Raw genomic sequence first — 22513 nt, 5'->3', positions numbered from 1 at the left:
GGACTATAGACCGACGAAAAAAAAATTTCGTACGGCTAAAGTCATCATAGACGAGCTTTTCCCGACGACACTATAGCCGACGAGCCTTCGTCGGCTAAGATCTTAGCCGACGAATTAAAATAACAGGCCGACGAAAATTTTTCGTCGGCTAAAGTGCTTGTCCTGGTAGTGAATGATACCTATCCCACTAGTGAGGTCCAAGGACTTCCAAGCACCATCAATGTTGATTTTTACCTCAGAAGGAAGAGGGGGACACCACAAATCACATCGAGCTTGGTTTGAGAGCCCATTTTCATCATTCTCTTCAATAGACTTGGCATCCATCCAGTGTACATAGCTCCTGTTGACTTTATCAATAACCATGGCAGGATTTGGCTCACCTCCCTTCATAACCACTTCACATCTATGTTTCCAAATCTCCCACAAATGAAGGCAAACATAAGAAAACATATCATTATCACCCAATAGTAGAGAGTTTTTGTTTTGATGCACCTCCATGAGCCAGTTATCTAAGGTTCTAATCCTTCCCCTATCCAGAGCATAATTAAGGGAAGAGCCGAACCAAACTGCTGAGGTCCAGTTGCAAAGAAGAAGACAATGCTTAGTTGTCTCGGGTTGCTCACCACAGATTGAGCAAATAGGAGACTTAACCACTTTTCTCTTAAACAAACTCCAACAAGTAGCAAGAGAATCCGTCAGAGCCCGCCACAAGAAATTTGAGATCTTTGGCATCAAATTGGTCTCCATATAATTTTCCAAACTTTACCATCGGTTTGGTGAGAGGAGGAAGGCTTGCTCCGTGATTTTACGTCTTCTAGAGCTGAGAAAAGTCTACGGTAGCCCGATTTAACTGAATACATCCCATTTTTGGAGTGAGGCCAGATCAGAACATCCTCCTCATTCACTGTACCAATCAGAATGGCCTTAATAGCTTTGCCATCACTCTCTTGAATAAAAGGCTCAATGTGTGAAATATTCGAATCACCATTCTCATCAATGACCTCAGATACTAGCCAGCGGGGTGAACCTGTTAGAGGTGTCTGTGGGGATGATTTTTCCACCATTGCAATTTGGCACCCACCTATCAGCCCAAACGTCAATGCTCTTACCATTCCGAACTTGCCAAAGAGCATGTTTGCTAATAGTTTCTCTGCCAGCCAAAAGACTATTCCAAACCCATGATGGTCTAGCACTTTTCTTGGCATTCAAGAAAGAGGAGTTATGGAAGTAACGAGCTTTCACAATTCTTCCCCGTAGTAAATTAGGATTCTTGATCAATCTCCAACATTGCTTGGAAAGCAGCGCCAAATTGTAAGTATGGAGGTCCTTGAATCCCAGTCCACCATCAGCCTTATTTTTACATAAAGATTTCCGATGGATTTTCTCTTTTGAGTCATACTATTGTTGCTTTTTTGAGTTGTTCATCGAAAAAAAAAAAAAACTAACTTGTATTCTGGTATTCTGGCATTCTGGCATGTCGTTCAGCAACATCCACAAGTACAACAGATAAGCATATGATATCTTTCACTCAGTTCTCTCTCACATCGCCACAAAATCAATACAAAACACAGAGAGAGTGGGCAGACTATATATAAAATTAGAAAGCATGCAAAAAATAACTATAATTAATACAACCTCCCAAAAATGGGTGATCCTTTTCTCTGCCTCCTCAAAACTCGCTGCTTCACCTTCTCTTCTTCTTCCTCCTTGCTCCCCTCTCACCGTCCTTTTCTGCCCAACAAGCTCAGACCTCGGTCTCCGCATAGATATCCGACGCCTCGGGCTGAAACGACGACGCTTCCGCATTCATCAACATCGCAATTCGATCTCATTTCCACTACCGGTGAGTGTAATTTCGTCATGAAACGAACAGATTGTGAATTGAGAGACTGAGTTTTATTGACTGTGGATTTGTGATTCAGAGTGCTTGGACGGCAGCGTCGTCTTCCGATTCGGCGACGAGAGCGAGAAAGCTGCTTTTGATGAGGCTAATAAGATTCTGTTTGAGGAGAGCAATGTGGAAGAATCGGGGGTTGAGGCTTCTCCGGCGAGTTCACCCGAGGAGAATGCCGTCCTTGAATTGACCACTGCAGTGGTTAGTGTTGACTCTTTTTGACTCAGTTTTACTTCAGTAATGGAAATTTTGGATTCACTTGAGCTGTTTCGCAATTGGTTACTTTCGTCTGCTGTTTATTCAGTGTTTAGTATTAGGACTGCTTTTGATTTGCAAACTTAGGACAATAGGAGTTTATATAGAAGCTTGGCGAATGTCGAAGTGGCAGTAAGGGTGGACTAGGTGAAAGAAGTTTGAGGAGCATGTTTTCATCGCAACTGATACATCATCTTTCTGATAGAAAGAGAAAGAGTAACCGGTTCGTAGATGATCTATGTGCAAGATGTGTGTTAAGGGACTTGCTGCCTGTTCAAATAGGCTTTTTGCCGATAAATATGTGTTTAAAATAGTAAGGTTAGCATGGTTACTCCGTGATTCCTGTGTCGCCATGTAAAGCTAGCGAGGAAGAATAGTTATTCCTTTTGTCAAATAGTGAAGCATTCTTTTGGGGAGATCAATGTCCACCTGATTAGATATTCGAGTAACTGTTTCGACTTTCTTTATTTTCAATGAATGCTATAACTTATCATTGTAATCATTTTTTACAGTCTGCTCTGTTACCATTTTGATTTGTTTTCCTTCTTATTGATAGTTCTTGTATGAACTAATGTCAAATAGGAAAGTTCTTTAAGATCCTAAACTGCTTATAGTTTCATTAAGTTTTTAATTTGATTTCTTGCGAGTTTTGAATAAACTGCTATGTCTTTTATACTTCTTCTTCATTTGTATGGAACCCTTAAGGACTGTTTATTAAAACCAAAACCTATACGTTTATGAAATCATGCTTCGCAGTGCTTAATTTAAGGCTAACCGTTTCTGAAGTCAGCTTCTGGTTAGGCATATAGTTGACATTTTCAGTTTGACATGAAGAATTAGGTGACATTGTCTGGTGGTTGTTACATGTATACTTCGCTCCTTACATTAAGAATCTCAAACGCCTTTTTTTTTTATGTTTTGCATAGTTAGGTGACAACTCCCCTTCCACAGAGTCACAAGATGTATCCACAGAGGGTGAATCACATAGCAGGGATGTTTCAGGAGTATCAGCTCCTAGGAAATTGGAATTCCATACACTTGAACGGTCAGAGGGGTATCCTTCCACAATTTCAGGAGATGAATTGATAGAGGGTGACGCACAAAGAAAATATGACACGCGAGGATCAACTCCTATGCCAGTGGAATTGCATACATCTGAAGGCTCTGAGGGGTATCCTTCTACAAAAGCAGAAGATGAATTAACAGAGGGTAAAGAAGATAGACCAGATGTCATAGGAGCATCAACTCCTACTCCAGGGGAATCGCATGCATCTGAAGGCTCTGAGGGGTATCCTTCTACAAAGTCAGAAGATGAATTAACAGAGGGTACAGGAGATAGAACAGATGTCACAGGAGCATCAACTCCTACGCCCGTGGAATTGCCTACATCTGAAGGAACCAAGGGGTATCCATCTACAAAATCAGAAGATGAAGTTACAGAGGGTAAAGAATATAGAAGAGATGTCACAGGAGCTTCAACTCCTATGCCAGTGGAATTGCATAAAACTGAAGGCTCTAAGGGGTATTCTTCTACAAAGTCCGAAGAGGAATTAACAAGGGACAAAGAAGATAGAACAGATGTCACCGGAGCATCAACTCCTAGGACAGTTAAAGTGCATACTGTTGAAGGCTCTCAAAGATATCCCTCCACGAAGTCAGAGGATGAATTCACAGAGGGGAAAGCCCATCAAAGAGATGTCTCAGGAGCATCAACTGATAGCACAGAGGATATACATACTGTTGAAGCTATTGAGGAGAATGCTTCCATAATTTCAGCGGATGAATTTGCAGATGATAAGACACATAGAAGAGATGCCTCGGGAGAATTAGTTCCTAGAATAGTGGAATTACATTCAGTTGAAGGTGGTAAAAGAAAAGGAATTCCTGTAACAAAATCAGAAGCTCAATCCACAATGGTTGAAGAACAAAGAGATGCTTCAATGGCGTCGACCTCTATAACAGTCGAATCACATACAGTTGAAGGTGCTAAAGGAAAAGGAATTCCTGTAACGAAATCAGAAGATCAATCCACAATGGGTGAAGATCAAAGAGATGCTTCAAGGGCTTCGACCCCTATAACAGTAGAATCACATACAGTTGAAGGTGCTCAGGGGCATGGTTCCATAAAGTTAGAAGATAAATTTGCAGAGGGTAAACTAGTTAGAATAGATGTTTTAGAAGGAGCAACTCCCAGGACAGTGGAATTGCATAGAGTTGAACGTGCTGAGGATACCCCTTCGAAAAAGTCAGAAGATGAATTCACAGAGGATAGAGCACATAGAAGAAATGTTTCAGAAGCATCAACTCCTACAGTTGTTGAGTTGCACATAGTTGAAGGCACGGAAAGGTATGCTAGGCTTTCCCTTAATTATTTCCTATATTATAAATTCAATATAGTTATTCACTTACTCTGCTTAACTCTATGTTTCATATGAAAATATTACTGTAATTTGTTCGCAAATAAAAGGTGATAAAAAGAGGAGTTAAAACAGTGCTAGTGTCTGTATTTTATAGGCTTAACTGTATTGTAGGTGTCAGTAGAAGGTTTCTTCGTGTGCAAGGTGTTAATCTATCATACCAAGTTGGTTCTTGGTAACGTGAAAGGATTAGATTGGAACCTCCTGGATTAATGCTCTGTCAGCTCTGATATTTCTCTTTCCTTGAATTTGTGTCCGTCTCCTGCTAAGTGCTAACAGTTCCTTGACCATGTAACTTCCTCTGTGAACTATTTTGAACGAAAAATTCCATTCTTCCATTTTTGTTTTCTTGTTTGTTTGTTTGTTTGATTATTTGTTTGGTTTTTCTAATTTTTAATTGGTTTTGTTTTTTTGTCAAAGCTTAAAGATCTGGGAGAATCCTCTTCTTTCATTGCATTCCTCAAAGGAGAATGATTTTCAATGATTTTTTATTTTTTATTTCTTTATTTAGTTTTATAGGATCACTGTTCACTACTATTTCATTCTAAATATTTTACTTAGTGAACACCCCACTCACCTCATCTGTCTTTTAGCTAAAAGTTTATACAGTAATAATTTGCTTTCTCTATCTCCTCAAATTGTCACTTTTCAAATAAAGGGAATTAATGGATCCTTTTCTTTTGGTATTTGATGGATTCGGGGGTTATAGAATAGCTTGCTAGGTGGACGTAGTTTGGGTTTGTAGGTAATCCTCTTCTGATTGTTTAGAGTTTGAACATAGATTCAGGAGGATCAGCTTGAAGTAGGGTAAAAATTTATGGAGACAATGGGATCATTTTTATGTTTCATTTTTAGGGGATGAAATAGTAGTTCAAGGAAACAAAGTAATGAAAGTAATCTAACCTACTTGTCCTCATTTTTCGTTTGGTCAATGGGCAATCTCTTGTCTTCATTATTCCTCTATATCTTTAAAATTGCTACCCCTTAAAAGTATTGAATGATATTACGCTGGCCTTGTTATATGGTAAGAAGGTGCAACTTTGGTCAATACATATTCTGTTATGGAGGAAAGGTTTAGTTATACCTGTGCCTGCAAAGGTTTCTCTTCCCAGTAAGGTCAAGAGGACAACTGACAGTTTCCTTGTTCAACAAATTGAAGGTGATGATTTTATAATGGTTCAGTTTCAAACTTGACCAGATCAAATTCCTTTTGGGGAAGGAGTCATGATCCAATAGCTATTGCTTGGTTAGGAAAGTAATATCTGCATTGGTTGGAGTCCCCTCACCGAAAACTGATAACTTCTTTAGACCTTTACCCTAAAGTTTTCTAGTTATTTGACAAAAAAAAAATCTAGTTACAAATGTTTCTACCATCTAAAACCAATCATTATCATTGGCATCTCTCACTTTCGTTGTCCTACATCCATAAGTCTGCATCTCTCTCTCTCTCTCTCTCTCTCTCTCTCTCTCATGTATCTATCTATCTATCTATCTATAACCAGAACCAGTTAAATCTGGTTACACACACATATAACCAGAACCAGTTAAATCCTAAGAGGCAAGTCCTTTGTATACCATAGTCAATATTTTTTATGTTCTGAGCAGAAAATTACTACGGCACGGTTTATCTAGACATTCATTCCTTATGTTAGTTCATCATATGTACACAGGGAGGACATCTCTGCACCATTACTTCTACTATCGACTGGTGCTGCATCATTACCGCATCCCTCAAAGGTACTTCTAGATTGCGAGCTTTAACATGTTTATTTATTGATGCACATACATTTTACAGTTTTGGGCAATAAGAAATCAAGAATGGTGGGATCTAATTTGTTCTTGATTGTTAATGCTTAAAGTTTTGGGTTTGGCCAACTTAGGTTTAATGAATTATTAATATAATGACTCTGGTGCCTTGTCTTATTAAATTATATGTATGAGCAACCTAGCATGCATCATATGTAAGATTTTCTTTTGTATGTCAAACTTGGACAGTATGGAAGGGTTACTTCTGAAATCTGAACCCGAAATTATAAATGATCTTTTTTAATACAGCTTCCATAAATGAATTTAATGCAACAGTTTTCGGAAGCAATGTCCTTTAATTAAGCTCCATTTCACACTCATTTAGACACATGTCCCACATGTAAACCTGATATACGGTTTTCTTCTAAGCTTTGTCCATACTATTTATCTGGAGGTTACACACAGACACACACACTGGTGACCTGTTCTTGATGCAGTAACAGTAAGTAATTCAATAATTAATAATGCCAGGCATTGACAGGTGGGGAGGATGTTTACTTTGTTGCTTCTGGAAACTGGCTGGGGGTGGCTGATGGAGTTAGTCAATGGTCACTGGAAGGTATCTCTTTCATGATTTTAATTTTTGCATAACGAACCAAAGTCTATTTAAAAAAAATTTGTTCCTTGTGTTTACCAGTAAAGAAAGAGCCTGTTTCCCAAACTCTATTTGGAAAATTCTAGTCCATTACATCTTAGATACTTTTCTAGTTAATTTTTGAATTTTCGATCATGTATGCTGGTTTTTTCCCCCAATATATGGTCCTCAACTCCTAGCTGTGGCATTCATAATATCTCTTGTATGTTCCATAGACTTGAGCCTTAACATAGGTTCGCATGTTTTCACTGTCTCTTTCATGCCTATAATTCCGCTATCAGATTAGATACTTGACATAAAATTGTGTATTGATTTTAGTTCACCTTTGTGCTCTAATGAAAATATAGTAAATGCTGGTAGTGTCTCTAAGGTTGTATCCGCTTTTGAGATTTGGCCGTGGCCTCACATTATATGTAATTATAATCCTTATAGTGATTGGGGGAAATAGTTTAATCTATTACCCGAAATAAAGCTGTAATTTGTATATGATGGTGGTAAAAGGAGTTTCTACAGTATGAAACTCTCCTAGCAACTAGCAAGGAAACCTGCAGACACAGTTTAATTGTAAAAATCCTTGCAAGTTCTTTTGAGTATAACCAAGGTATAGGATAGTGAAATTTTACTTGTGTGGCTGACCCACTTTGTGATGACGGGCTTGCCTACTCAAGGCTCTTGGTGACTGTCATAATACCGTAATAATTCTTGCAATTGAACTACAGTACCATGTACCTCTACAGATGGGAGTTCCATCAATATTTCACTTGCTTAGTTCTTGCATATGTTAGGAGTGGGAGCATAAGATTCCCCATATCTTGACTTCTACGGACCATATCTTTTAATCCACTCATGATACAACATTAAAAAAAGCAATCACTGTATTAGCTCCAGTTGGAGAGCTAGAAAAATTACCCAAACCGTTCTTAAGGAGTCACAAGAATGCCCTGTAATTATTTATATTTATAATGGAATAATTTACCTTTTCAATTCATCTAAATTACCATTGACCCATGCCTTGTAAGCTCTTTTAGTATTTGCCTTACCATATAACTATGCAAATTAATTAGTCCCATATTTCTCCAACCTAAAATCAAATGTGTTTCAAATTGAGACTAACACTTTGTTCTAGTAATAGAGGATGGACATGATCTTGAAACTATATACATATATAATATCTATAATACTTACTTTCACAGGGTGCGCAACAAAGATACCTAGATATCTGTACTGTTCTGTAGTAGGTCTTCTGTTATACTAGCACATTCTTTTCTAAAAGCTACTATTAATTGTGGACTTCTAGTTAACCAAGTTTCTTCATCACTTGATGTAGGCAAGAATGCAATGTTTATCCTTGCAAATGCAATACATGTTATACTGAGCTACTACCAAGTATGATAGTTAACAATTTATTGCTCTCCTGCTGCAATCTCCAGGGATTAATCCTGGGGTATATGCCCGTGAACTCATGGAGAACTGTGTAAGGTTTCTATCCAATTGCAAAGGTATACCACTGACTAAACCAGAAGACATCCTTGTTAGAGCTGCTGCCCAAACAAAATCGCCTGGTTCATCTACAGTATTAATTGCTTACTTTGATGGTCAGGTATGAACTATCCTTGGTATGAACTATCCCTTAATTGTTTCAGGGTCTTTCATAGACAGAGTATGAAGAAAACACCATTGTTAGAGGGACTAGAGGGGTTAAAAAGGAAAACCCCTAATGGAAGCCACATCAGTCTAGACTGGCAGGAAATCATAGAACCTTGGATAGTAATCATAGTATAGTAAATAATACGTGATTAATAGAGTAAATGGTTTTTATACTGGTTGGTGTAAGAGGTATTTCAAAGCACATCTACCAGGCGTCAGCAAAGAGAGGCAAAATCAAAAAGAGATAACCAAATACATGTGCTCAAGAGTTTCTCGAAAGGTCCTAGGCATATCATAATGAGGGATAATTATAGTGAATTGCCATAAAGGTTTAGATATATAGTTATATATGGAAACCTTAAACTGTATTGCTTCATTGAACTTGATTTTGAAGGATGTATGTTGTACTTACTGAATATTTGATTTCGTAGGCCTTCCATGTGGCAAACATTGGTAATTCTGGATTTATTATAATCAGAAACGGTGCCGTTTTTAAGAGATCGTCTCCATTGATTCATGGCTTCAATTTCCCGCTACAAATTGTAAGAGGCGTTGATCCCTCAGAACTAATGGAGGTATGTTATCTCAAGTATCATGTGCCCACAGAAGTTCTAGCATGTTAGCTGATTATATTTGTATTATTCATAAGAGATTACAATTTCTTTGTACTGCACTTGTCTAGAAATGCTGTGAGAGAAGCAGTACATACTTATTGCCTGTCTTGTTCTCACACTGCTAGCAGTAAATGAAGGTTGAGAGAGATCATTGTAACAAATTCCATTTTTGCAGAGATACAGTATAGATTTGGATGAGGGAGATGTTATTGTCACTGCAACGGATGGCCTTTTTGACAACTTGTATGAGCAAGAAATCACTTCAATCGTAACAAAGTCATTCCAAAAGAGAATGAAACTACAGGTGAATAGTCTCAACAGCCTATAGTAAGTCTGTTTTTCCAAACTTTCTTTGAAAAATGTAAATGAAAAGAGAAAAGTTTATTGTGCATTTGTTTAAGGAACTGTTGACAATGAAAAGAAGCATACGGAGCATGGTTCTGGTACTTATAGTACCAACTATTTTGCTTTCATCAGCAGAATGTTATTGTGGTACTCTTTCTTGATTATTTTCCACCAGATAATTGATGTTGTCAAACAGATAATTGATTTTGATAGAAAACCTATAACTCCAACTAGAACTAGAAAACTATACTTGCCATGGAAACATATAGCTGTATGTTTGCTCACTTGTTCTGGTTTCTGATATCCATATTCTTTTGTTTGAATGTGTGTACGCATTTCTTTCAGGACATAGCTAAGTTTTTGGCCACTAGTGCACAAGAGGTCGGGCAGTCTACTTCTAGAAGAAGCCCCTTCGCAGATGCAGTCGAGGCATATGGATATGTGGGATATACTGGTGGCAAGCTTGATGATGTGACTGTTATAGTGTCGCATGTACATAAGAAATGCAGCTGTTACTCACTGTAAGTATAATCTCTTTACTTCTATCATTTGATGCAATTCGAAAGTACAAATTGTGGAAGGGAATTTCAATATGTATATATAAAGTGAAGCTAAGTAAACAACATCCTGGTTGTCGGAATAATGTTAATGTGATCAAGCTAAGTATCTTTAGTAATGTTATAAAAGCCTCGCACTTTTGGTTCTCTCCTGTGTACCTGTTTATACAGCATGCAATATAGTTTTGTTTGGCAGTTGCATTTTGTTCATGGAACCAAATCTGACTCAACTAGCCAAAAATGGCATTTAAATCGCTGAAGCTCATTTATATCAAGAGTTTCCCCCATTATGAATGTTTTGTGGCTTTGTGAGGTCAAAACTCTGGGGTTACATTTGGTCAATTAGAAGCTTTTGTCTCGTTTTTTTTTCAAACACAAATTTTGTTCACTATTCCATGACAACAAACTAAAGCAGAGCAAATTGTGGCTACGCTTGCATATAGAATGGGTGGGAAGGAAATCCTAAAGGCTAACGACACTTCACTATAGTTCTAAGGGCAAAGGAGTGTTTTAAGGCAAAGAATCTACAATTTAAGGACCTCCAACCACTTGTATTTTTGTTCTGTTTCTGATTATTAGAGGTAATGTAGGAGAGTAAGCTGCTCCTATGACCTAACCTATTACTACGCAAGTTCATGTTATTCACTATTTCGATACCAGGTTTATTCACAATACAGAAATATATGAATCAATTCTTCAAGCAAACCATCTGCACTTCTTCACATAGTGGAATAGTAAATAGTTTGCATTCTCGAGTTGGTCTATAATCATATAAAGTTGGACTATGGAGAGTTGACCGAACATTGATGTACTGTTACTTAATGTATCAAAAGAGTTTTCCGACGCACGTTTTTATCATTGGGTAAGGTAATAAGCTACTTCGGTTACGTCTGTGAGTTGATATCGCACCCTATTCGGGCGGATGCTTAAAATGTTTAGTACACAACCAACCTTGCCTCATTGAAGGTCTTTTAAGCTCGGTAGCCACAAAATGGTGCGAGTTAAGACTTAAATGCTTTTTTTTTTTGGGAAATGTTGAGACACAAATGCTAGAGATGGAAATTCCATATTAGTTTTCCATATGTTTTATTCTTATTCTAGCCAATGTTCCAAGATACGTTTAGCGCTAGTCGGGCAGACAGCTGGTGACTAGCTCCTAGGCGGGTTAATCGAGGGATTAATCGGGGATTTATCAGTTTTGTAACTATCTCGACGGAAATGGTGAAGCATCGCCTAATGCTTAGACGAGGATTAATTGGCTCTAGGCGGGATTTTTAGAACATTGATTCTAGCATCTGATCTCAGTCATCTCACTGATATCTTTGAGTGATTCGATATTTTCATCGACATTTTGAAATTTCAAACCTCGTAGCATTATGATGTGATCTGTCTATTTCCTCCTATTTGAGAATTGCATAGAAGCAAAGGCTTGGCAGTTTTATTTGAAAGTTTTTGACTGAAACAGTCATTGAGATGCGAAAGATGCCCCAAACTCATGAAGCTGGGTCCACTCACGAGCTCAATAAATCCCAATTATAACTCCCAGCACCATGCCAGGCAAACTCGGATCATCAACAAAAGGAAAATGGAAAAGGAAACATTACAATACATTTGCCACTTTACATTATTCAAATTCATATTATCTTTTTTGAGGAATTTAAATCTAGATTTGATGGGTGAGAGTCATTATTACAACGCATTTACGGCGCGTTTTATATCAAGTTAGCATAATGATTTGAGAGTCCTGCAATGCAAAATATGGATGCTAGCTGGGGAGATGTGGTCTCTCTCTTCCTCTCTACTTTTGAACCAGTTGTATGATTCAATGCGACTAAGCAAGGGCTTTTCAAACTCGATAGTCCCCACCTCCACATGCGAATCTCGATTGATCATCATCATCATCGATCTCCTCTGCAATTCGAAGTCAAATGTTTTGTACAGTTCGAAGTTGAGTACTTGAGTTCACTCACTCATCTTGAGATATTGGAGCTCATGTCGAAAGATTAGAATGGGAATTCGGTTTTTGGTTAGACGTTGTGTTAGGATATGACATATAGTGTTTTATGAAATCTCAATAAAGAGTGGAGAATATTATACATCGATACGAAGAAGTCTATTTTTTAACATCACAATTTCATACATCTAACACTAACTTCATGTAATATTGTTATATAAACTCTAATCATTATAAGTGACTAATGACAACTCTTTAGGAAATAAAATGCTAGTTGTCAGACATTGGATTATCACAGCCAAAATTTTGTCCTAATTGTGCGATCCAATTTAGTAATTTGTGTTGAGAAAACCTAGTATAATGAGGCTAGCCGTTTCTATGTCAACCGCGTAATGTAAAACTCGCAACTAGTAGTTAAACTTTTAAGCTCTGATAACAGTTTGACAACTCAACTTCGTACTTGAGTACCAAAGATATAGTTTCTGATTTTTCAGATACCATACAAATAGTTTCGAATTTTGTATTACTGATATATCTATCATTCTTTGTGAATTTCAATCTTATATACTAGATTCGTGTACGAAAAATAGAGCAAGTTTACTTGTATTTACTGTTTTGGCTACCTAGAAGAATACAAAATATACCTAAAACCATACGCACTGTCTCAACAGAAATGATAATGCTTCTCCTCTTTTCGACTATAATAGTAGCTCGTGCCTGTTCCGTTTACGAAAGGGATTGCAAATGTGCTTGAAGATTTCTGTAGAACAAATGTGCTTGGGGATGAAATGATTTCACCTACCCCAAGCCGAGACAATCAATCAATATCAATATCGGTGGTCCTCTCTTGCGTGGTTGGCTTTGATTTTGAGCTATTTGCCACTTCACATTTCACATTTATGAGAACATGGAATGCTAAAGGAGGCACCATATATCCTCATCATGCCTTTGTCTATTCCAAACGTAACAACAATTCTGTTGTGAACATATCTCAGCAAAATCCCATCTGTATGCATGACATAGTCCCATTTTTGGTCTTGATGTAGTATGCACGTCTTTTCCATTTGTTTTCTTTTGTCTTTTTCGTTTTTCGTTTTTCATTTGATCACCGTCTATTATCTAAGGGTATGTCTATTATGCAGTGCTGCATGGGATGCAGACTGTCTTTTCATTATTTTATATTGTAAGTATAACAGGAGGACAAAAGGTGACCTACTAGCAATTTATACAACATGTTTTTACCTACAGAGTTACCATTTCTTACAGATAACTAGAAACATCCTAAAAAGAAACTAGCCTTCAACATGCCAAAATTTAACCTACGACCTTTGGTCAACCTGGTTACTGAGTATGGCAGAATCACTGCTGCCTGACTAGGAATGTTTCTAATTAAAAAGCATAGAAAATGTAACATGATAGACAAAGAACATGCAGAAATACAACATATTAATATGCAATATATATTTTTGTGACGGGATTTTGAGCACCAAGATGAATTTATTCAACCATAAATACAAATACAAAACCCAGAGCCTCGCTCTCCGGTAAACAGTTAAAAGCTGTTTAGTTACTCATGATTACAAGATAAATACTTACTTGTATTATACAACACACCACACCAAATGAATAAAACACTCACACTCTTATTCTCGCTCTACTATATTACAAAGACTGTTTATTGACTATCTTGCTTCTTGCGAAAGGTTGAGAGAATTTTCAGACTTCTATCTCAAGTTCTTTTTCGATGCCTTCCCTTTGAAGCTTAAGGCCCCTTATATAGGGAGAGGAACTCGCACTGGAAGTAAAACACACATATACAAAATGGAGGACAGGAGGGATCTTATCCTTATAACTTTACTTTTGAAAAAGTTAAGTCGATTGATTTCTTGTGCTGATGGCTCTTTTTCTTTTTATCAAAAGAAAAGTAGTTTGGCTTGAAGCGTCGGCCATCGTTCATTTATCCAACATGTTTACTATGTTATGATATGTTTCTAGATCTTCAGAATATCTCATTGAGGAGTTGGGACCACTATACTCCCAATTATGTGTTATATCTTCATTTCCATCGTCGAGGTCTGAATCATAGGGATAAGAAATCTTATACTTTTCATCAGTCTCAACTTTTTCTAACCACTTAGTGGTAGCCAGAGTGCAATCCACTTCATTCCTCATAAGAGCTGTGAAAAAGTCACAGTTCTCTGGTGGAAGGTGATTATAGCAAGTGACCATTATTTTTTCTCCACTTGCCAAAAGACTTGAATCATAGTCTCTTAGAACTATGTTTTGATGATTGCTATGGACATATCTTTCATCCATGGAATGCTTTGATTTGGTCTTCCATTGCCACTAGTAATAGCTGGCTTTTGAATCGGACTTTGGATTAATCTGACATGGTGATATGGAGAGATATAATTCATCTGACCATTTACCACGGTCCATTCTGGTGGTGTTGAAATGAATTTTAACCTTAGGATACATCCATCCGATCTGATATTCTTGACAGCTTCGGCTATTATTTCTAGAAAACCTTTAAGATCTTCAGTTGTTTTTGTCCACAAATTATGAACAAAACCGTTTTCTATAAGCCATAGCTTGTGCTTCTGAGGATGCTCAGCTTGGACATCTACTAGGTATCTCCCATAATACGGGCCAGGGGTCATTGATAAAGTTCCTGGAAGAACATCTTTTTCTTCACCTAAGAGGTTATGGAAACTATACCATTCAGATTTCTTTAAGGCTAGCATAGGAATTTTAGCTCTTTCAGGACTTTCGAGGTATACTACTCTGGATGATTCTGCTAGAACTCCTTTGTCTTTTGTATGGACTTCATACATTTCTTCTGTTAAAGCCTTGAGGGTTTGAAGTAAATGAGCCTCATTTTCCTCATAGAAGGAATACAGAATATTATCAATAATAATCTTCTGTTTAAAGGCCAATAGCCTATCTGTTCTGAAAAATGGCTTCTGAAAGATCTTCAAAGGTTGATCATGGATAACTTTTTTTCCCGTGACTAATGGTAGCTTATTTGCCCTGAAAGGGTCTTTCCTGCTTTTTGGCAAAGCAGCAGCCATCAACAGACTTGATAAGCCTTTACCGTCTACCGTTTGAGACGGGTTAGCCAGTCTTTTTCCCTGAGACTGATCAGTTAAGGCTGATCCTTTCGGACACAGCAAAAACACTTTTACGAGTTTATCTTCATTAGTACCACCGGAATGACTGGAGCGACCATCTTCTTCAGAATCTGGTTTAGGCCTGATTCTTGAAGCTTGACTAAACTCAGCTGTTCCATAAGAAACCATATATTGATAACATGGTCCGTCATGGAAAGGTCCTACGGTTTTATCACCGCTTTTGAATCTTTCCCAGAGCTTCTTTTCCTCTGATTATGGTTTTTGACTTCTGGGATTGCGACCTTCTCTGTCGAACATCGTCATTTCTCTTGTAAGCGCGTCAGGCAAATAGTTCTTGTTTCCTGCAACCATTTCAACATCATATTCATATTGAGTTAAAAACATTTGTCATCTCAACACTCTTCCTCTATCTGCAGCATCAGTTAATTTGTAGTTTTTAAAGTTTTTTACTCTTTTGTTGTCAGTTTTTACTACAAATTTGTTTCCTAGGTATGCCTCAACACCCTTGATGCTTTTTATTAAGGCAAAGACTTCCTTGTCTCCAGTGGAATAGTTTAACTCAGCAACGTTAAACTTTCCTGATAGAAATTTACAAATTTTTTCATGATTTGTATCTGGAGCAATAGCTAAAACAACTCCTGCCCAGTAATAATCATTTGCATCAGTCTGCAAAATAATCAGATATCCTTCTTCAGGTAACTGTAAAGGAGGAAGATTTTTTGTTAATTTTTTAATCTTTCTGACAGTATTACTGTCATCAGCTGTAAAAGACCATTTTTTCTTGGAACTTGTTTTTGGAGAGAGAAGAGCAGTTAAACTACTAACTTGAGGAATAAAGTCTCTTGCAAAATTAACAACTCCTAAAAATCTCTATAAAGACTTTGCATCTGGGATGTTGTCTGAAAATTGGCTAATTTTCTTAACAATATGATCTTTGAGACGAATCTCTCCATCTTTTACATGAATGCCAAGAAAATCAATTTCACCTTTAATAAGATGAATCTTTTTTTGTCTGGGGATAATTCCCTTTTGGACAATCAGCTTACACACTTTCTCAAGATGCTTTAGATGCTCATCCATAGTTTTTGAGAAGACCAGAATGTCATCTATGTAAACTATGCAAAAATCTGCAAAAGGTTTGAAGATATTATCCATTTTCCTTTGGAAAATAGACGGAGCCTGCTTTAAACCAAATGGCATAACTAACCATTCGTAGTGCCCTTGAGGAGTTCCAAAAGTTGTCAAGGCTATGGAATCAAGATGCATTTTGACTTGCCCAAAGCCCGATTTTGCATCAAATTTAGAGAAAATTTTTGCTCCTCTAAGTCTGTTGATGAAAACTCTCACCTGAGCTATTTGATAACCGTCTTTAACGGTTTTTTTATTTACATCTCTGTAATCAATCACCATTCTGGTTTTCCCTCTTAGTTGTTCAGCATGATTTCTTACCAAAAATGTTGGGGCATGATGAGGGCTATTCGAAGGCCTAATTAACTTCTTTTCAAGAAGTTCTTGGATCTGACTTTCCATTTCTTTCCTATCTTTTTCCCTATAGTGAGGGATGACCTTAACATGGCAAATAGTATTTGCATCATGCATTTTGAGCTGACAATATACTGGGTCTCTTTCCCAGTACAGCTGAGGATCTTCAATGATTACTTACTTCAGCAAATTTTCTATTTCTGGGAGAGTCGGTGTTTTTTTTGTTCTGCTTTCCTAGCATATACCTTTAAGTTATGTTCTCTGATGTATTCTTCTTCTCCATCAGAACTCTCATTGTCAGAAATTTGATATTCAGAATTTGTCTCTGATTCAGAGTCTTCTGAACTTGTTGATTCATTTATTAGTATTTCACTGTGTCCCTTAAGCTTTTCTTGCAAAACTGGTAAAACCGGTTTTAGAATTGGCTTATAATCACCACTCTTCGCAAGCGTCTTCTGATAAGGATTGGTGAAACCTTTGATTGTAACGCGTACCGCATTTGTCAATCGAGATTCCCAATAAAATCTGTTATTTTTCTCAAATCCAATCATTTCTAAGGTTTGGATTACTGTTTGTTAAAGAAGGAAGTCATTTCCTAATAACAAATCAGCAGTCTGGCCTTCGCATTGCTAGAGGATTTTGATGATAAAAATTCCTCCTCCCAAAGAAACTTTTACATTTCGCGCCATTGTATTCATGATGATTTTGTTTTCTTCCATGGCAACTCCAGTAACTGTTCTTGGAGATTTTTCCCAAAATTCTTCTGGGATTGCATATCTTTTAGCAAGAGAGTACCCTGACCCAGTATCTACAAATGCGTGTAGATGATATTTCCTATAACTAGGAAACTTCAGTCCTATAGTAATATAATTACTATATATGCTTGTTTGGACTGGCATTACTTGTTCTTGCTTTTCTGGAGCAACAAGTAAATCTATGAAAAGATTAACTTGTCTTTCAGCAGTTATGGAATCAGGAGGATTGATACCAATTATCGGATTGGCACTTATCCCAACAATCGTGGGATTAAGAGAATCAAAAGACTCTCTTATTTTCTTGTTTTAATTGGCTTAATGAAGTTACAAACTTCATTGTTTTAATATCCTCATTGAGGTTTTTTTCTTGTTCTTTCTTATGGAATATAATATATTCCTCTTCTACCACGGTATGTGCAGCTTTATCCTTGGTTTTTCTTTTAAGTTTTGCGATAAAGCATTCTCAATGATAAGTTTCTTCGGTACTTTCGCAATACAAGGGAATTGTACTATCATCATCGCACCCGCAATAATCACACACAAATCTTCCAGGATTGGGATGAAAGGTGCTGATAATATTAGCATTTTCTTCCTTCCAATTCTGTATTTGTAATACAAATATAGGACGATATCTATTTCTTCTTCATCTTCTTCAAAACCTTCTGAAGAACTTTCTGTTTCATTATCTGATGGGTACTCAAGAGAATATACTGATTCATTCTCTTCATCAGAATAAACAACTTCAAAGCCCTTTAGATTAGCATAATCTATGGCTTCCTCATATTCAGCCAGTAAGACTTTTGAAGTTCTTTTATCCTTTTTCGGACACTCATTCACATAATGTCCTTCTGCCTTGCAAAGCCAACATCTGCACTTCTTTGCTTCTCTAGAACCAGAATCTGGTTTCTTTTTTCTTTTGAAAAATTTCTTTCTTGGAGAAGTTTGAGAAGATTGTCTTTTCTGATATCTAGAACTTTTTCTGAACTTATACTTCTTTTTAGAAGCAAAATTGTTTTTTTGCTTGCTACCAGAGAATTTTCTTCTGTATTTCTTTTCCAAAACATGGCATCCCCATTGTGTCGGGGTATCCAAAATCTTTGGACACATGTTTTCAACTCCTCTGAGTTGTTTCTTGGCAGTCTTGGATTCTCTATTCTCTGTACATTGTTTTCTTAGGAGATCCCTAACTCTTTCTGCTATTCCTCCGACAGTAAAATACTGAAACTCTATTCTCTGTACATTGTTTTCTTAGGAGATCCCTAACTCTTTCTGCTATTCCTCCAACAGTAAAATACTGAAAGGGTTTTTCTTCCAATGATTGTGCTACTGCATCGTTCCAGGGTTCTGGCAATTTTCTGTAATATGTTTTGATGAGATCATTATTTTCAATGTCTTCGATAGTGCAGTAGTAGTTTTGAAACTCATTAGTATATTCTTCAAAATACCTCATGTTACAAATACTCAATTTTTGAATATTTGCTTTGGCTCTTTCTTTAGATTGTTCACTATACTCGGTGATATCTTCGCAGAATTGTGTATAGATGGGAACTGCAAAATCTAAAGGACAATTAGTCTGAGCCATTTTTGCTACCCAATCAGCCCATTAAGAACTTCTTTTGAAGGACTGGTACCATTTCTGGACTATTCCAGTTAAGGTAGACTCATAGTAGGCATGAGCTTCCTCGTAGGCATATTTTGATAACACTAGAGCCTAAGTAAGCTTTAAACTAGCAACCCAGTTGTCTATTGCTTTTCTTTTATCTCCTACCTGATCCAAATCCAAATAAACCCCTCTTTCGGACACTGATTGTCCCCATTTGGGTTCTGTAGGGATATATTTCTAGGAACTTCGTTCTCCATATCTTCCTGTAGGAGCCTGTCCTTTTGGAAGCTTGATATTCTTTTCCCGAATAATCTTTGTAGGATTGTTGGTGATGTTCTGTATTACAGTATGACCACCTTCTGGAGGTGTTTGTCTTTCACCATCTGTATCCATTGATACTCCTGACTGTTCTGGTTCATCTTTTGCTGTTTGATAAGGAAGAATCTTCCTCTTTTTCTTTCCAAGTTGAACTTGAGAAATTTCTCTAATGATCTTCTCTAGTTCTTCTGGAGAATCACAAGTCTCAGCTTGTGCATATAATTCTTTTAATTCCCTTGCTTGGAACATTCTCATAGGTCTTTTAGTGTCCTCTTCTTCTAGGGATTCTTCGTTATAAACTGTTTTAGTTTCAGAGGTACTAGCTTCTTCATAGTTTACAAAATAGTGCCTATGAAATTGTAAGCTGATTTTTCCTCTCATATCTTCATAAACTGAAGCATTGGAGCTCTCAAGCTGTCTGACTGGAGGGGTCAGATTCCATTCTCTTGGGAATGTTACTTCATGCCACTTTGTGACATGCTTGTGTTGGGAATTATTTTTTGGATTGGTGAGAACAGATATAGTAATCCCAGGGCTATTTAGAAACCTGGTATTATGAGTTACATTTGAGCTCATCAACTTATAATAAATACGATAATCTATCGCCAATTCCATCATTCCTTTTTTCATAGAAATCTCATCTGTCTTGATTCTCAATCTTAGACAGTGAGCAGCATCTCTGAGATGCGTTGTGAAGTTTGAAAAAACATTGAAATATGCAGCTTGGTTGCACAAAGAAGCTTCTACTGTCCCTAACAGACTTTTCTTGAAGTCTATTATTCTATCGTCGTGTAAAACACATTAAACAGAACAGTCAATACAATCTCTGGCTAAGAGTTTTATTCCTACTTGAACTGCACCAATATGCATATAGGAATATTTTTTCTGGAATGCTTCACTTACTTCTTTTGGAGTCATCAGCCTGATATCTGTTTCTCCTCCTGTGGCTGGAACGGTTAATTCAAGAATCTTGAATCTATGCGAATCCATAAGGAAAGATCATTTCTTATAAATCTCATTAAATCTAAATCTAGGGGCAGATGCTTCTCTCACATTAGATTCGATTTCATTATACTCAAATTCTTGAGCGTTTATCAGCTGAACTGGAGCTGTGTTTCTTTTGCTGAGAACTCTACTTAGCATCTTCATGTCTCTCTTGGTAGATGGTTTTGAGGACTTCCATTCAAGTAGCTTTGGTTCACTAAACCTTAGTCTACTTTCTCCCATTGGTAGGGGTGGAGAGTTTATGATGATTTTACTAGCTACATTTTAAGCCAGTGATTTTTCATCTATTTTTTCATAATTTTCTCCTTCCTTCATTTTTTCTACAGTTTTTTGTAGACTAGAGATTCTATTATGCAACTCTCGAAATTGAACTTCGAGGTTAATACCTATCTCTTGGAGATAAGCGATGTTATAATTCTGCTGAAGGATTATTGCCTCTACATTCTCGGCAAGCTTTTCTGTAGGTTGATGAAAACCAATAGCTTTAACATCTTCCTGTTTTACTTTTAGATCTACTCTCTGATTCATCCTATTCTGGTAATGAGAGTTTTTAAAAGCATTTTCAAGTTTTCTTGAGTATTTCTTAGTTCTACTGCTTGTTGATGAATATTGTTAGCAAGATTTTCAGTACGAACTAATTTCTTTTCAATATCTGTTAGATATTGTTTTTCTTTGAGGTAATCTAGCTTGATTTCAAGCTTGGCAATTTTTAAATTTATTTCCTCAAGTTGATTAATCCTAAGGTTAAATCTCTCGAGTTGTTCTAAAACCTTTTCAGAGGTCTTATTCCTGGATAAATGATCTAGGAACTCGATTAAGCTTGGTCTTGAGGGATCAAGCTCTTCTACTCCAATCTCTTTTTGGAGATGAATATGTTCGTCGTATAGAGTATTTAGTACTCTACAAATATATTCAATGGAGTATTGATTTTCTTGTATGTGCCTTGAATGAAAGCACACTTCCCATTTTTCAGTTCCTTTCGTAGTACAAAAAGACTGATAATTCTTTAGTTTGGATTCTCTTTTGTTGGTCGAGAGAAGCCAACTCTATGGCATAAGCCTTTTGTCACCTGCTTTTGAGCCAAGCAGGCTCTGATACCAGCTAGAGCAAATCTAACCGATGCTCAAAATATCAAGAGGTTTTTGGTCTTCTTCAAAAGTTTCTTGAAGAACTTCAATTTCTTCTCTTGACTCGTATATTCTTCGTTGTAATTGAAAGATAATATCCCAGTAATTTTTTATACTTCTAGGAAGCTTGTCTCTTTTTTCTTTTAGTTTTCGTAATTTTTTTCTTTCTTTTTGCAATTCTTTATAAGACAGTTTAGCTTCTGCTAAAAAATTTAATCTTGTTGCTGTAGCAATTGATTTACTGATTGAAAACTTAACTATTTACCTTTGAGTAAAAGGATAAGTTTATATACTTGAATTATGATAAACAAATTCAAAATGTTAGGCCCACCATGCTCCGTCAAATTTTTTTTATTTTTTTATTTTTTATTTTTACTAAAGGTAAAATGCATGATAAACTTAAAAGTAGAAATTACAAAAGATAAACACTGGCTAGAGAGGTTTTCCGATTGGGTTTTCTGTAAAAGTTCTAGGTGACCTCAGCTAATCTGTCTTCTAGTGGGATATGCATAGTGTCACGGGCCGACTTTGCGAGGGTGCAAAGAGGACCGTGCGGCACTCGCTAGCCTTTGAAAGGTAGCAAGTCAGCCTTATGCGCACCTTGCAAGGAACAATGGAAACCACACGATATTAATATGATGCTAGCAACAAGCAAGAACACAGTTTTATATAATTGTGGAGCGAGCTCAAAGAGCGAGCGGCACTCGAATAAAAAGTTGAAATGATCTCACGGGACACAGATGATTGAATAATTCCTCTCTTTATTGATGGTAAGACGTTAGTAGGGGCTAAAGTACATGTGCTTACCTATACTAGTTCCTTAGTCCAACCGTCGCCGACTAGGAACTCCCCTACAAAGAGCATATCGGCCAAATTCTCACTTGGCTGTGGGAAACATCAAAAAGCCAAGGAGGGCCAAGCTAAATAAAATAAAATAACAAGGAAAATAGAAATTACAATAATGCCACTTGCACACAAGCAACCAACCATGGGCTTGACTCATGACCC

General features: G+C 37.0%; 1 protein-coding gene across 1 annotated transcript; it reads left to right on the top strand.

Moving 5' to 3' along the window:
• Nucleotides 1-1644: 1644 nt before the first annotated feature.
• On the top strand, nt 1645-10277 carry LOC101300924. The gene is made up of 9 exons (XM_004301952.1): nt 1645-1843; nt 1923-2095; nt 3076-4496; nt 6237-6303; nt 6844-6931; nt 8398-8567; nt 9046-9189; nt 9404-9532; nt 9919-10277. The coding sequence occupies exons 1-9, from the start codon at nt 1645-1647 to the stop codon at nt 10096-10098; spliced, it is 2571 nt and encodes an 856-aa protein (XP_004302000.1). The 3' UTR covers nt 10099-10277.
• Nucleotides 10278-22513: the final 12236 nt, after the last annotated feature.

The sequence above is a fragment of the Fragaria vesca genome, linkage group LG5 (assembly GCF_000184155.1).
Source record: "Fragaria vesca subsp. vesca linkage group LG5, FraVesHawaii_1.0, whole genome shotgun sequence".
NCBI classification, from domain to species: Eukaryota; Viridiplantae; Streptophyta; class Magnoliopsida; order Rosales; family Rosaceae; genus Fragaria; species Fragaria vesca.
This window is presented reverse-complemented; position numbering and strand designations above follow the sequence as displayed.